The 17,810-nt window shown below is 34.7% G+C and overlaps 1 protein-coding gene across 1 annotated transcript; it reads right to left on the reverse strand.

Annotated features, from left to right (window-relative positions):
• On the reverse strand, positions 1–4,124 carry LOC148604046 (thioredoxin domain-containing protein 9-like). The gene is made up of 2 exons (XM_088549423.1): positions 3,990–4,124; positions 1–1,819 (listed from the first exon to the last, which is right to left on the reverse strand). Exon 2 carries the CDS (start codon positions 1,814–1,816, stop codon positions 1,142–1,144), a length of 675 nt encoding a protein of 224 aa, XP_088405549.1. The 5' UTR covers positions 1,817–1,819; positions 3,990–4,124; the 3' UTR covers positions 1–1,141.
• Between the last annotated feature and the right edge of the window lie 13,686 nt (positions 4,125–17,810).

Below are 17,810 nucleotides of genomic sequence, written 5' to 3' on the forward strand. Positions count from 1 at the left end.
TTTGAAGGTAGGGAACATATTTTATTTTACAAAAACATTTTATAGAGATAATGAAGACACAATCTAGACCTTAATGGTGCTTGAACTAACTTTAGGGTAGGCACACAAAAAGGGGAGGTTCATGTAGGGTAGTAGGAAACAGACATTATACTGTTTGTCCCAACTATAAACATACCAAAAAAATGAGTAAACTAGTTCTATGTAACACAATGATAAAGTGGTAGTCAATGGCATAATAAATTCCCACATGGAAGAAGAAAAAGAAGTCAATGTCTATTTTACTATTGAAATGCAAAGAATAGAAGGAACAGGAATTCAAGATTATGAAGCTTGAAAAAGTAACAAATAAATAGGTAGAAACTTGAAATAATATAAGTGTGTGGCATGAAACATGACTACATAACTGCTTGCTGTGCATCATAATGAATGTCTAGCAAGGCTGTATTGATGGATAATCTCTATGAAAAAGATAAATAGAATCCATGTATTTGTTCATAAAAGTAATTCATGTTCACTATACTTAATTTCTTGTATGAACAGACTTAAACAATTTTCACTTAATTTGCAAGTTTAAACAAGATCCAAGATATTGTCTATCTGGCAAAACTGAAAATTATAATAATCCAAATCTACACTGTTACAAATAGAATTAAAAACCTGGTACCTTTTTTTCAAAATCCTTCATCAGGATTGTAAGTAAAATACATGATGATCATTTTGAGAAAAAAAAATCTAATCACCAGCTCACTGCCTCACAAACCCTAAGATCAAAAACAACATGTTGTGTTGTTTTATAAGCTGAATACTGAATAGTTTACCTACTTTAATGAAATAAAAGATTAGTACTAAGAGCAAGCAAGTCTCATTGCAGACAATTTTTAAATCAATAATATCATGTCCCCCCCCCCATTTGCAGAACTGAAAAAAAAAAGTTACTTTAACAATATAAAAGTCAGTTCACACTAGACAAACAACATTAAGAAACCATGTTTAAGCATACATGTATGCCACATGTTAAAAAAACTGCTTTCAATATTGAATATCATCATAATAGTAGCAAATAATTAAAAAATTGATAAACTATAAATAATTTACAAATGTATAAAGAATGAACGATATTAGTCTGAATCTAAATAATCATTCACCAATCATCTTCATCACTACTATCATCATCATTTCTTCCCCGAATTGTCTTTGAGGATTTAGCAAATCCTAAAATTCCTGTCTTTTTCTCTTTGGCAACATCTGGTGGATCTAGCAGATCACCTGAGTAATTAATAACATCAGCACGACCTAGTCTCCACTCTAACATCTCTGTTGGAAAGTCATCTTTACCTCCAAGATCATCAAACCCTACAATATAGTCTGTTGTTTTGCTATCTTTAGCCAAACAGATTGTTGGCATGACAACAATTCTCAATCTTTCCACTAGAAATGGACATTTTTCAGCATTGATTTTAACAAATCGGGTCTCTACATGCTTCTGGGCCAAAATTTCTAAATGTTTATCTACTATTTTACAACGAAAGGTACTATCACGATAAAAATGACACACAACCCTCTTGCTTTTTTTACAGACATCAAAGAATTCCTTTTCATCTGCAATTTCAGTGTACCTTCCATGCCCTTGTGTTACCCAATCTTGCTTTTGTTTCTGAGATTTCTTCATGGCCTCCATGCGTTTTCTTCGAATCTGTTCAAAATCATCTTCATCCATGTTGTCAAGCCTATGTAACTCTGCATCAACCTGCTGCTCCATCATCTGTGTTGCTTGAACCAACTGGTTCTGTAAAGCACCTTGCAAAGCATCAGCCATTGTCTGAAAAAAAAAAAACCAAGACAAAACATAACATAACAACAACAGTGTTAAACACCTTCAAACATTAATCTTCAGGCATTCCATACTTTTCATAGCATGGTATCCAATTAAATAAGACAATTCATGAGTACTTTCTTATCTAGTATTTTCCTTTTCATAAGTTCAACTTTTGGTCTTTCTTAAATATTATTTGTCATGTTTTACTCAGTTAACAAATAAAGTTTAAATTGGTAAACATATATGTACATGTTGAGGAAGAAAAGAACTGTAATTGTAAAATCCGGATAAAAAAACCAGTACTCCGTTTAAAAGAAGAAATTCATGTCTGTATAATAAGTTTCTAATTTGTTTCATATGGATATGTGTTGACATATTTACACTTATGGGTGCCATTGATGAAAACAACAGATTTTTCCATTGTTTCGAAACTCAAGTTGACAACTCTCCTTCAACTGGAACACCAGGAAGATAACTGATGTCAAAGTAAATATACTTTATTTCTCTGACATCAAAACGTTATTTGGAGACAAATCTTAGGTAATTCAGAACAAAATGACGAATGAGAATGCATCTACATGTATTATTCAAACTTGACACTTGATGGGTGTGTACAATTGATGATTGTTGAGAAATTCATTTGACAATAAAAAAATATATCATTACTATCAAGGAGTTAAATATAAAAGGATTGGAATCTCACACACTATTACATAATATGTCAATAAATCTGTTGCGTGGGGAGATTAACAGCAAGAATTACGGTACCATGATGCATTTCATTGATGCTGAGCCTGCCCCGTTAATGGTGGACAATTTCCATCGCTTCAACATTTCATCACAACAAATGTAAGTATCCTGACCCAAATGATTAGAAAAAAATTTAAGTATTCCATCTGAAGTTACCTCCAGACTATTTGAATGTTTTGTTTTTTTTCCAATATCTTGATTTGAGTCCTTAATCTCTTATCAAATTTTCAACCTAGTCCCACCTCTGAGGGTGGTCTTCCCTCCTCATTTAAAATTCAAACTCCTTCTTCCAAACCCGATTAATCGTCATAAAATTAGTTTAAAATTGATCAAATATGGTCAGATGGTGTATACAAGGAGTTTTATACCCATAGCTTTCCCTGCCAATTCCGATTGGTGGTTTTTTTATCTTGACTATGCTTTCCCTGCTTTTGTGACGTTTTTATATGCCTTGGTTTTGACTCCTGACTGCGTAGCCCTGCCTTCGAGGGCGGACTTCCCTCCTCATTTAAAATTTGAATTCAATCATCATAATATTTGTTTTAAATTAATCAGAAATGGTCCGAGGGTGTATATAAGGAGTTATATTGCTGTAGCCTTCCCTTCTTTTGTGATATCAACACTTTTATTTGACACAATCTTGACTATTCAAGGATTTGTTATATTTATATAGCAAAACTAATTTAAAAGATTCGAACTCCTCCTTCATGGTCCCAAATATTGACTTAAAGCTAATTTTGTTCATATAGTATTAGATTTATTGGTAGTTATAAGAATTTATTTGAAAACCATATAAACTGCATTTCTCATGTTTTTTTTCACAGACTGAATACACATGTACTTCCAAGATGGTGAAATCCTGCAAGTGAAGGTTATGATGCTAATTTGAATTTCAAACTCCTCCCTTCAGATCCTGAATTCTGATTTGAAGTTGACATTTTTCCATTACTGAGGTATTAATCGATATACATATGTAATTTTGCAAAAACCATCCTTGCTTTATACTCATATATAGAGAATTAGAGTATTAACCAACAATTACAAGACACTTACGATCAAATCTGACCACATGAGATAAGAGAAAGCGTGAGATTTCAATCTTGTCCACTATAGATCCTTGTTACTATGAAGATATTAGTCATGCACATGTAGTCTACATATGCCCGATTGTGATAATAGACTAGACTAGTATAAAAATCCTTGATCTAATCACTTCTTGGATTCAAGTGTCCAGAGGAGCAATTTTCAGACTTCGCCACAGACTGAATGTTCCATGGGCCACTAAACCAGAAAATAACTTCGGAGACTGAATCCAGAAAGGGATTATTGTCTTTGAACATCCTGTTCACGATACAGTTGTGTATAATTTTTGGGGTCAAAAATAAAGTATTTGAATCTTCATTTATATATCATAAATATTTACCTTTCTTTATACTTCTCTTGTAAAGATATGTATAGTTTTCTACCACAACACCGAAATTCGTCAGCACCCGTTTCAACCCGAAATCGGTAACCCTAGGTCGAATGTTTGATCCGTTTTCATTGGGTTACCTTTTTACTGTCGGCCAATGAAATGTTCTTTTACAAATTTACCTAGTGATTGAAAAAATAGAAAAATAATATCGAATGGGGCACCTTTAAGGGTTTAAAAGCTGACAAACAAAATATATCTAAAAAGGAAACTGTCGTAACAAATGACATGTAAGATGATCAAGTTAAATACAAAATAGTTTTTTTTAATTCACCGTAAGATCAACTAACTATCTAAAAAGTTGGAGACCAACAATTGTATTAAGTAGCACTCCAGCTAAGAATCATGCAAAATGTGATTCATGGGTAAAAAGCCTACATATTTTTATTTTTTATATTTTGTTTGAATTGCCATAGTAAACAGAAATTAACATTCAGTTTTTCATATAACCCGTGTTCATAAGAGATGAAAATTATATATAGTGCACTGTAAATTTCAAAATAAAGGGAGATAACTCTGTAAATGACACTCAAATACAATAGAATCTATTGGATTTTCAATGTTGATTATCTCCTAAGAACAGGCAGATTTGAATGAATAATCACATATTTCATGGTATAGACCCATAAACAACTTAATTTCAAAAATAAAAATATGTAGCCTTTTTCAGGTGTATCACATTTTTTTTTTTCAGATTTTGCTTGATTCTTACAAAAATAGCTACTTAATTGTATTAATTAGAAGGTGTTAGTCGCTGGTCCATGCAGGGAGTGTAATGTAATCCCTAGCTTGCTCGTGAGATTTTTTTCGGAAAAAAAAATGACTGTTACAAATTTTAGCAAAACAAATTGTTTAATCATCCAAGACATGCAGAAACTAGACATGATTCAATATATCCCCCATTACAAAGTAAATTTTCTGATAGAAATCCCTGGGAAAAGAACTAAACAAAACAAACAAACATATTTGTAAACAGTCATTCTAAACACAGGGAAATTAAGCTATATATCATTGATAATGTCTCATCCTCTATAGTAGTATAGAATTATATATAATCATGTTAATATATTAAGAAGATAAATTATATGTTTATCATCTATATATAAATAAGACATTAAGATCTAACGTACTCAACCAAGGACAATATGTATTACAGACTGCATGGTCACATCTAACAAAGTCTATATAATGTACAAAAATAACTGTGCCTCCACGGTCTGTATATTGGCTAAACTTAAAGCCTATAAGATTTATATTTGACTTATGCATACTAGGGGAAATCATTCAGGATTTTAGTTATATAAGTAGGGTGTGTATATTAGAGGGGGAAGTCACTTGTAATTATCTTTGTTGAAAATAAGATAACTTTGCTAAGGGTGTTTGTAAAAACCACAGGATGGATTTTGATGAGTCGCAAATTAAAGCAAAAAACGGACAATGGCAACATATATTTTTTATTTATTTAAAATAAGAGGAATATAAATATTTTCCATGTCAAAATTATTGTATTTTTTTAGAATAAGCAAAAATTTACCCTTAAAAATAGAAACTTAATAAGTTATCCTTCAGATCAGGGAAAATTAACGAAATTGGTCGAATTGTAACTGTTAATTAAGTATTTCAAACTCATAATAATGCAAATGAAATTATATCATTACAAAGAGGTTTCTTATATCCTTTTATAACCCTCAATAAAGAGCACATTCATTCCTTGTATTCTATTTTGAACGATCGTAAACTAGCTAGAAAATCATCGTTTGTATGCGTTGTTGATATGCGCAAAGCATTTGACAGTGTTGAACATTATTTGTTATGGTATAAACTCAAACGTATAGTAGTACTTGCAAATTTTTGACAGCAATACAATCACTGCAGAATTGAAATGTTCGATTCGAGTTGACAGTGACTTAACCCCGTGGTTCGACGTAGAAGCCGGCATTAAACAGAACTGTATAATACCACCTACATTATTCTCTGTCTATATAAATGATTTAGCAGACCAAATAAACGCATTAAACTGTAGTGTCATTATAGACGATTTTCAGCTGAGCATTCTTCTACACACTGACGACTTTGCGTTTACCAGATGAGAATAGCTTACAGTGTTATTATGTATGTTAAACACTGTAACCGACTGGTATACAAATTGGAAACACTCGATTAACAACACAAAGACTAAAATCATCCACTTTCGAACTGAGTCAACTGTGAAATCAGAATACATGTTCCGTTGCTCTGATAATGACATTAAATATCGTTACAGTTTCAAATACCTCGAAGATTGGTTCAATGAACAGCTGACATTTAACAAACACGCAAAGTAAATTTCAAAAGCAGGAAGTAGAGCTCTTGGGTAATTGATGTCAAAGTTATAGTAGCCGCAAATAGAATGACTCATAAAGTGTATACGAAATTATATACATCTACAGTAGAACCAATCTTGATGTACAGGAGTGGAGTTCGAACTAATCAATTCAGTTGCATATCAACAATGCAAAATAGAGCATGTAAATTCTTCTTGTCCACTCGCAGGGAAGTTAACCTCGAATACTTCTATAAGAGGCGATATGGGTTGGATATCTGCTGCAATGAAACAACGTGTAAACTTCTGTAGACTCAGACTATGTAGATTAGTACGATCTAATGATAGTAGGGAACGTCAGAAAATTTGGCGATGAGCATCACGGAGACGAAAAGTTGGACATTTGAAGTAAAAAAGACATTAGAACAACTGAATATAAGAGACATGGTATACGATGAAACGATATCAACAAAATGTGCGATGAGAAGTGTCAAAGAGAAATTAATAGAACTTTCATTTTCAGTGAAAATTTTAATGTTCAAGTCACTTCATCAGTTAACACCTGAATATCTTTATGTTTTTAAATATGTACATGAGGCGAGCTCTAGAAACACCAGACAGAGCGAAAGAAATTTATTTTATATATCAAAAGCTCGAACAGAATATTTTAAAAGATCCTTTGTTATGTCAGGTAGTTTGTTATGGAATAATTTACAATCGAGCATAAGAAACTGCTCTACAATTGAATGTTTTAAAAGGACATATTTAGATAGTTAATTTAACATGTCGACCAATAACTAGACATTATGTAGTGAATTCCTATTATATGCATGTAATATTATCTATTTAAAATAGTTTTTTTTTCATTTAATGTGTATTTTATACTTTCTATTGTAAATTATGTATATAATGCAGGACCATATTGTAAACTAGTCTTCAGACTAAATATGTAATTCTGTTGAAATAAAGGACTTTATTATAACTAGATAACTTCGAGTGGCATGCGGAACTATTTAACGACAGAAGTAGCTTAGAAAACGGAAATAAGCAGAGAACTTACCGTCAATATAAACACAGTGTTGAAACTGAACAATACGTAAAGCTGAACATTTCGAGGATGGAGAGACAGACTATGGCTGTTTAGTGCTGGCTGTCCACCACTTGCCTACGAAACCGGTAGATATTCCAGGCCGCCACATGCCAAGACAAACCGCTCCAGAATCCAACTTTAGAGCCCGCTGAGATAATAGATACATTAATGACCACATCTGTACTATCGCGTTAGCAAAGATACTTAGTGCCTGTAGAGTGCCAGGGGCGTGTCCAGGATATTTGAAAGGGGGGGCGTAGAATAAAATATTTGGACCTTTTTTGGCCTAAAAACATAAAATAATAGAGAATTGCACTAATGTAACGGTTCCTGACTTGGAGCATGTATATTTTATAGTTAAAGTGTCAGGGTGTGACATTTTTTATGCCGAGTTTTCTCCATTAATTGTCTATGGTATATTAAAATGATTGGATGGATCTTAACAGCAGTAGACCAATAACGAGAAATTCCAAACTCAAGGGTATAAGGAGTAACTTAACATTTCAATACCTAGGCCAGGATTTTATGAACGAGAGGCGTGATTAAGGTTGAGGGTCCATGGGGAAAATCAGAAGCTCCTGAATTTCAACAATTTAGCATCAAATTATGAAGTAATCCCTCTATTTTTGATTAAGTTCGGGTTTCGTTGAACGACACACATGATACAAGACAAATAAACACTGCAGAATAAAGTTCTTTCGTTCTGAGTATTGCTTTAATGTGGAAATATACATATTTCTAGTATACATGTACCTTGACGCAAAACCTAAAATGAACACAGAAAAATACTGACGGACTCTCATTTTCAATTACTAGAGTGGATTCATAAGAACCATTTTACGTGGATTTCTCATGGCGTAATCGTCAATAATTTTATCAAAATCAAGTTTAATGTCTCTGTGAATATACAAAAGAAGCAGAGCATTTAGGCGATCCTCCTTCATGGTGCTTCTCAAATCATTCTTGATCAACTTAAGGGATGAGTTAGCTCTTTCGGTGGAGCTTGACGTGACGCTCGTCAAAGCAAGTAAGAAGAGAACTTTCATGATGTTTGGAAATAAAGTCGAGCATGCCCTTACATCAGTTAAGGTTGATGTTACTGACTCTGGTTTGTCCGATTGATTTTCCCAAAACGACTTCCAGAGTCTCATCTCTTGCCTGAATGTTTCAGGCGAAGGCATATCAGTATTGTAATAATCATAAACATCCTTCTCCATCTCTTCGGAAATGAGGTGAACTCGGAAAGGCAAAATTGACAAGGCACGAACAACAGAGACAGCCTCTTGACCAAAACGCATATCAAGTTGCTGAATTAGCTCATCAAGATAAGGTAAGTAGATTGCCCGTTTAAAGTATTCTTTATCCGATGAAGCGGGAACATTGTTACGATGTGTCTGTCTAGCACAACGACGGGGCATTTTAAGCTCATCAAGTCCGGCCTTTACTGCCATGTCAGACGCATTACTGTAAACCAAGTCAAACTCTTGTTCATTTTTACGGGTTTCATCGATGATCTGTTTCACAGCTCCGATCATTTTATAACCTTCAACAATGTCTAAAGATGAGCCTTGAAGCTTAGAACTTACTCCACGTACATAACCAAAAAAGTTGTGTACTGTTTGGAAGCAAATAATAAATGTACTATCTGTTATCTTGGACAGAATGCCATGAGCATCCGTAATAGCCTTTTGGTCCCACGAACGTCCCTCATTGGAGCTTATGCCTTCTAAACATGCTACCAATGCCTCATACATTGTCGCGAATGTGTCGAGTGTGGCGTGTTTCTCTGTCCACCTAGTTTCACAGAAGATTTTGAATTTTGATTTAGAAATTTTGTTATTTTCTTGTCGATTGTTGTTAATATCTTCTACCGCCGTTTCTAGTCGTCGGCTTCTTTTAGGGGAATATTTAAAAAATATCCCGAGTTGTTTGAGAGAATCTAGCATGAGGTGGATTTCTGTAACCTTACAACTTTTACACAACACTAAACTTAGATTGTGACTAGCGCAATAATGATACATTGCGCGTGGAGAGATTCGTGTTAACCGTGCGGCACATCCAACGTTTTTCCCTGACATATTTCCTGCCCCATCCATAGTCTGCGATCTACATAACTGGATATCCAAACCATTACTAGCGAGGGACTGAACGACAAGATTACAAAGGGATTCGCCAGTGGTTTCCTCGGCCAAAATAAATTCTAGCAGGCGTTCTACTGGAACTCCATCGACGACATAACGTAAAACCAGTCCTAATTGTTCCCAATTGCTAGTGTCTGATACCTCGTCGCATTGGATTCCAAAGTATCCACCAAAAGGCTGGGACTTCACTTCTTCCACAATAGATTTCTGAATGTATGTCTTAATGCAAGTTAACAACTCGTTCTGAGAAGTGTTTGATGTGTAGGTTGCTACCTTTGAACACGTTTCAAAATGTTGTTTTAGGGTTGTATCGCCCGCATTTATTCTAAATTGAATAAGTTCTTTGAAATTACCCTTGTTCTTACTATGGCCTGTATCATCATCCCGATGTCCCCTAAGCGCCATTCCACGCCTTCCACAGAACTCTAAACACTTAAGCATAGATCTGATTATATCACGGTTCTTAGCGATGATTGCTGCATTATTCGATTGCAGATTGACGTCGATTCTGTGTGACTGATTGACACACGATTTCTTGAACCCATTCAATCTAACCATCGAGTCAGCGTGATTACCAGTCTGTGCATGCTTTTTCAAATCGACAGTGGTGTCTTTCCATTTATTGAATGGTTCTGTAACTAACACTCTTGGTCGGCGACCGGATGTGTCCGGAAAAAACTTACAAGCAAGGCAATATAACCCATCTTTCAACTTTGAATATGCTATGAATGGGAATTGCTCAAACCAATCGCGACAACAAGATCTTTTAAAAGTTCCGCTTTTGCATCTTTTATCGTTATATAATTTAAACGGAAATTTAAAGCCTGGTTCCGGACACCGATTAGACAAAATCCTGAATTTTACATCGTCCGATAGGGTATGTACATCAATGACTCCAATATCATCTGATAATTGCGATCCAAAGGTATCGTCAACTGGAATTCCCGCAGTTTCCTCGTTGCGTTCATTGTTGAAGATAGGTGACTCATCATCTCCAGTACCGGAAGTTTCATCGTTATTGTCATTACAGGACATACATGACTCATCATTTTGAGTATCTGCAGTTTCGACGTTATTTTCATTGATGGAGACAAAAGACTCATCCACTTCTTTACCCGAAGTTTTATTGTTGCTTCCGTTGTCACAGTGGAACGTAGACTCTTCATCAATTGACATCTCATGGCTAGTATGTTCTATATTTGGTATGTCAGTCTCATAGTCAGTGGATCGCGGTGAATTAGACGCCTGGACGTCTCCAACTACGTCAGAGTCGACCACTCTTAGTTTAGAACTGACCAGGGGTGTTATCTCAAACTGTGATTCAGCGAATCGGTCTGTGATCGATTTGTTTAAATCTTTGATATGTGATATCAAACTTGAACACGAGGAAAATGACAGTACAACAGCTTTACCAGATGGAACACATAGTCCCATATCATTGCGACTGTGTGAATCAATACAATAAAGTATCCCTTGAGCCTTTTTTAAGCCGATAGTTGAACCAGGGTTACTTCCAAGTGTAATGAAAGAAGTTTCACTCTGTGCTAATGATTGGTGTAATGCAGACTCTAAAGTAAATGTTAAAGCGTCAGAATTGTCACTTTCCTGTTCCACAAGTCCACTCATCGGATCTTTCATTGTAATAGAGAAACTTTCGTTTTCAATAAAAATATTCTCCGGAAACTCTGTTATTAGCATGTAGCCATCGGTAGTACAAACTTTATGGTACAAGTCAGTACCTCTTAGAAGAATATTATCTATTTCATCTCTAGTCTTTGGAATAGTATTATCCAACATGCAAGCCAATGCAATGCACGTACATTGTCGTCCACCGCCGTTTATATCACCTTGATGCATTGACCCTTTGAAAACCAGCCTAGAACGCAAAAACAAAATCTGTTATCATATGAATTACACGGACACGTATGATACACTTAACACATTTGTAACGGAACTTCCCCATTTTTTCATTCTTGTTAAAGTGCATGTCATTGCTATACACGTAGCCAAATGTCGCCCCCCCCCCCCCGAACCGAAAAAATCAAGTCCCATAACTCATACAGAATTAAATGAAACATTTATAATGATGGTGCGAAATGATATCAACTACATGTCATGTTAAACAATCCTGCAAAAAATGAACGAATCCGTCCAAGGTTTCATAGGAGTTGTGTACACAAAATAGTCACTGTGTGACGGACGAACAGAGGCCACCATTTCCATGCCCCTCTGACGCGTGGCCGATGGAAGACAATGCAGGGGAGATATTCTTGAATGTCTCTAATGTAGCAGGAGTTGCGTATATAAAGACTGAGAAGGTTTAAAGGGTAATTATATAGTATACTGACAAAACATATACAAGTGATACCTCGCCACGCATAAGGGGATGGCAAATAGTGTACTATAAAACTGTAATTTCTCACAAAAATAGTTCGTAGATTTTGCTAAACATGGATTTAATATTAACACTAAACAACTACATTGAACTGTGCAAATGTTAAAAACGTGTATCCGTTCTCGAGTTATTGTATTAAAACCACCGGGATGGACGGACCGACGGAAAATGTTGTTTGTGTTGTATTTATACCACTCTACCAAGAAATTTGTTTTGCATGCACACGTATAAAAATTGCGGTTTTTATCCAACGCAATCATAGGTTTGAACCCCGTTCTGGATATCATAGTCAAATCTGAGTGACCCCTTCCAAGGCAACGCGTGAAAAAATAACCCCATTTTAGACAATTTAGCTGAAAATACAACCCCTTTTGTCAGAATATACCCAGTATTGTATATATAGTAATATACTCCCCCCCCCGGTATATTTAGAATGGCTATGGGGAATCGAAGTTAGTGTCACACAAAACAACCAAAATTCATGTATTATACTGATTTACTTACCGTTTTGGTTGTTTAAAAAAGGTGTCCAAGACACCTTGATACGATTTTAAGGTCTTTTGACGTTTTGTTTTTGACATCGACATCTTTGCGAATTCTTTATCACATCAACAACAATGGATACTAATCGCAGAGTCGAACACGCCGGACTCCGAGAAACGAAATTTTACGGTTGATGATGACCCATCAAATTGGGGAATCAGTATAAAAAGAAATCAGAGTATGTGTTTAATTAATGAATATGATAAATTGCCATCATTCAATACAATACTAGCAGATTATAACGATAGTTTTTTTCAGCGAATTACGCCCATTACGCCCTTACCTGGACCCGCCCCTGAGTGCAGACCAGAAATTTTTGGGGGTATTTCTTGGCATGAGTCCCGATTGATGATAGACTTTGTTTTCTATGTGACAATAGTTCAGTTGAAACAGAGAAACATTTTCTTATTAAATGTCCTCTATCCAGTGACTTACGATATGAATTGTTTTGGTATGCTCTAATCATATCAATAATTTTAGCATTTTAGACAGTGATGAGATTTTTTTAGGATAATTAAGTGTAATGACATTCAGAGGGTACTTTGCAATCTTCTAAACAGATTTTATGTTCGTAGAAAACTGTTTTTTGCATTAATTATTTATAAAAATCTGTTTTATGTGTCAATATTCCTCATACTGTTACTATAATTTCTGGCATATCCTGTGTATGCTTGTGCCCTGTCCGCAGTGGATTGCTGCTGGAGTTGGAATGCCATGTTACAGAGTTGGCTTCAACTCGGGGAACTTGTAGAGCGAGTTAGCATTCAACGAAATACTATTTTCAACTTCTCGATTTTATTTTTTATTGCGCCATCTTTTCCGCACTCCAATAACCAACAACATAAATTATGTACAACACGTTCCGACACCATAAAAATACGGATTTACTAAAATGTATTTATCACGGAGCTGGACAGTCATATTCTTACTTAAAATTAAATATTATTATTCAGAAGAAAATATAGATGAAAATGGATGAACTTACAAAAAGCATGTGCAAAAATATCATATATTTTACAACACCCGCAGAAAAAAAAACACTGAAAACAACAAAGTATGTCTTCTGCAAGGTTTCTACTCCAACCATCTTACACATATACTAGTATTCAAGAGACTATATTGCGGAAACTTACCATGTAGCAAACTATACAATTTTAAAACAATGTAGTTAATTTTTGCAGTCATATGATGTGGCAGTCTACATAAAAAGAAATCACTAGAGTCCTACTCTGATTTAGTAGATAAACGTTCAAAGTGTTTACTCAATATTACATTTATACAGACATTCACACACACACTTTCAAATTCCCGGGATTATACAAATTGAGACCAGCCCGAAATGTGTCTGATTCATACAAAACATTCAAAGATATTCAACACTAGGAGCATTACTACTTAAGGTTATTTGTGATTATTAATTTCTGACTACGGACATAGAATAAAAAAAAATTCTGTATGCTACAAAAAAGCTTATCATTCCTATAGCTCTTTAGATGTCACTTAGAAACATTTCTTAAAAAACTTCATTACAAATATGATCTCGACAAATAGAATATAAATCCAATGGCACAGATTTAACCAATTAATCTTAAAATAGAAAAAAAAAACTTTTCATTTAGCAAGATTTTGAAAAGGTTAAACAATACTGTGAAGCATTTGCAAGACAAGTTAAGAATATCCAAAATTGTAAATATATGTACCGTTGTTTAGAAAATCATCGTGAAATACTTTCAACCCTTTCCAAATTAACATGAAGATATTACTTGGTGTCGAAACGTAAAGAAAAAAATATTTACAACATGTTTAAAATACGAAGCATTAAAATTAAAGTTCATAAAGCAATAGTCCACATTATCAACAGTTTACCAATCATATGACTTCTGCAATTGTCCATATATAACTATCAAAATTACACAGGCATTTTAAAAGTCACATAGGAACGAAACCGACCGTGATATAAATCTCACAGGTATGCACAGTCCATAAGAATTTCCGATCTAAACGATGAGATAAATCTCACAGATATGCACATTCCATAAATCAAAGTACTATCTAAAGTATGAGATAAATCTCACAGGTATGCAGTCCATAACAAATTACGATCTACACTATGAGATAAATCGAATGAGATAAGCTAATGGTGTTTTCTTTCAAATACAATACTGGATAAACATTAATTCACTGGAGAGTTGTTCAACAGTAATAATTGTAGAAAACAAAGTACGAAAAAAAGACCATGAGATCAATCTCACAATTTATTTCACATTGTATCACGACACTGCAAGATGAATCTTACAAGTGATACGTATAGGCATTTACAGAAAACGGATAATACTAAGATATGAATGTGATGAATAGATCATTTATAGCAGATTTTCATTTTTACAATCATTGATAACGCTTGTCAAAATTTTTATAAGCCATAATCTAGCCAGATCAGGGTAAGGATGAATTCCATCTAAGTATAGACCAAAATTCAGAGAATAAACGGGGGCGCCATGGGCTCGTTTACGCACTTTTTCCAAGTCCAATCCAAAATTTGGTGAATTTCCACGTAACATCAGGTTGGTTTCACGAATAAATTTATTAAAATCTGAAACTTGAAGTTTTAACAATTTGTCCATTTCTCCAAATTGTTCCGGATTCGGATGTTTCCTAGAAATATTCCATAAATATATCGAATAAAATGGTAGTTCTAAAAATATAATTTTTACAGTTGGGTAAGCTGACAGAAATCTATAAATTTTTCTGTATCATTCACATATTTGTGTGACCTGTTCATTTCCAGCAGCTCTCAATTCTAGATACTGATTTTGTTTTAACTCTGTCAAATCACATGTCCCTAGCCATATATACACATTTAGATGTCTGGAACACAGCTCTTCAAATTTTGCTTACAAATTTTGCTGTAGCCATATCAGCATATCTTCAGTTTTTGCTCCTTTTGTATGCCAAAAGAAAACCTTATTTTCTGGATGTCGTTTATAATCAATTTCTCTCTCTAAGTATTTACCCTTCCTGTCTGATAAGATAACCGGTATCGTCTTTAAAAGAGGTGCATTTTCCAATGTAGAACTTAAATTGTAAATATGTTTTCTTATTCTTGATAAGCTCATTCTAAACTGACTATGGAAATGAGATCAATCTCACATTCCAAACGGATGACCATTAAACAATCGATGAACTCGATGAACTATTTGTAGTTAGATCAAGTCGGTGTAACACTTTTTTTTAAATGATCAATAAAATGTAGGCGTGTCCTAAAATAGATGATTGAGAAAAAAAATACAAACGTAGGCCATTCACTGGTAACACAGTTGAAATCGAAAATTATGTAACGGAGGGCGGTGTTCGTGATTGTAACTTGATTTTAGCTTTTGGTCCTAATTGATCGTATTGTAACCATATTGCATGCTACGCTGGTTCACCAACTAAATGTGCTAGGTATAATTTCTATCCGTTTTCTACTTTTTGCGCTAGAACCGCTTAACTTTCAATTGCTGGTTTGGTTCAGAAGAAGATTCCGTGCAATTCAAATCTGATTTAATAAAATTTTCGTCACGAAATCGCAAGGGAGGTATTATAGTTCGTCGAGGACGTAATGAGCGGGGCTGTGTGATGACAATTTCCTGATCTTGTGTGTCTATTGAAACGGCATCAGTTTCCACTTCAGAATTAACATTTTCGGTCCTTTGTGTGAAATGTTCTTCGTCAGACGAAATGTTCTCTTGTTGCTTCAAAACTTTATACAAGAAATACTTACACGGATTTGGTTTTCTCACATAAGCTGGTTTTAGTCTGTTTATTTGTACAGGTTGTGAAAGAATTTGTCCATTAGACAAATCTTTCAAAATATACATATGAGGGCTTTGCACACAAGATATAATATACGGACCACTAAATTTGTTCTTAAATTTCTGTCCTTGTCCTGTTGTCTCTTTTGACAGATATACAGTCATTTTTTTTTATAAAGGACAGTTTTGACATTTTTTCTTTGTTAACGCGCTCCAACATTTTCACTTTAGTGTTTTGTGAATTTCTCTCCACCTCCTTGCGAATTATATCCAATTTCTCCACATGCCGCTTAACATAATTATGACAGTCCTTTGGCAATGAAGCAAAGTCTGTATCTTTAATATGCAATGAAATGGGAAATTTAGGCCTCTCACCAAAAACCATTTCGAAAGGCCAATATTTCAAACTTGCAGTGGGAGTATTGTTCATTGAAAATATAATTCCGGGTAAAACGTCTTCCCAGTTAGAACACTTTTCGATATATGGAATAATGAGTTCTGCTACGTTCTGTGAGGGCGCTCACATGCGCCTAGGCAGTGATGCATATTACTTGGTGTAAACTCCTTTTGAATATCTAGAAGTCTGCACACTTCCTTGAAACACGCATTAATAAACTCTGACCCTTGATCCCTTATAACTGTCTCACAAACGCCGAATTGTGTTACTAATTTGAAAAACGCATTTCCAACTGTTAAAGTGTCACTATTAGGAATTGCGTCAGCATACATGAACTTGTGGAATAGATCGACGGCCGTAAAAATGTAACTATTTCCGGCCCGTGGGGTTGGTATAGGTCCGTAAAGATCGACTTCCCACACATTAAATAGAGCCTTTGTTTGTAAAGATGTGTATTTTCTGCTTTGACAGCCTGGGCATGAACGGACATAATCGGAAACATTTTGACTAAGCTTCGGAAAGTAATAATGTTCCTGTATCATGTCTATAGTGTTTTGAATTCCACTATGGCCTCCTAAAGGTGAGTCGTGGTGCATACTGATGGTCGTTTTCACAACAATTTCTGGTAATACCAACTTGTAATCGCTCATAATCGTAGATCTTACACATTTTGATTTGCGTACGTAAAACAACAATCCGTTTATAATATGAAAATTCGGAGCAACTAAAAGTATGTGTCGATCGTCTTTTTGTAGTTTGGGTAATTTGTCATGTTCCAGATAGTTCATGATGGGTTTACAATATGGGTCCTTCAATTGCATGTTCTTAATATTTTCCATGGAAAACCCATTTTCGCAGAACACGTTAATGGATTCCAACAATTCAGTATTTCGATTGTCTGCACGTTCATTGGTGGTTTCTGAATCTATGTGCGTAACTTGAGTTGAAGAGTTTGTGGTTTCGACATTTTGAGTATCAGTAACGTTGTTTTGACTGTCGTAGATGTTTTCGACGAACTATCAGAGACTGTCAATGTGCGCGTGTCAGAGTTATGCACATTAGAGTTCGTATCGCTATCATCTTCCCAATTTTCGTTATCGCTTTTCAACAC

Source organism: Perna viridis, chromosome 10 (assembly GCF_037379345.1).
Source record: "Perna viridis isolate PV_CMFRI_1.1 ecotype Kerala chromosome 10, ASM3737934v1, whole genome shotgun sequence".
NCBI classification, from domain to species: Eukaryota; Metazoa; Mollusca; class Bivalvia; order Mytilida; family Mytilidae; genus Perna; species Perna viridis.

Bases quoted from the DNA above. Each gene is read 5' to 3' on its own strand.
- LOC148604046 (XM_088549423.1), bottom strand. From the start codon at position 1,816: ATGGCTGATGCTTTGCAAGGTGCTTTACAGAACCAGTTGGTTCAAGCA.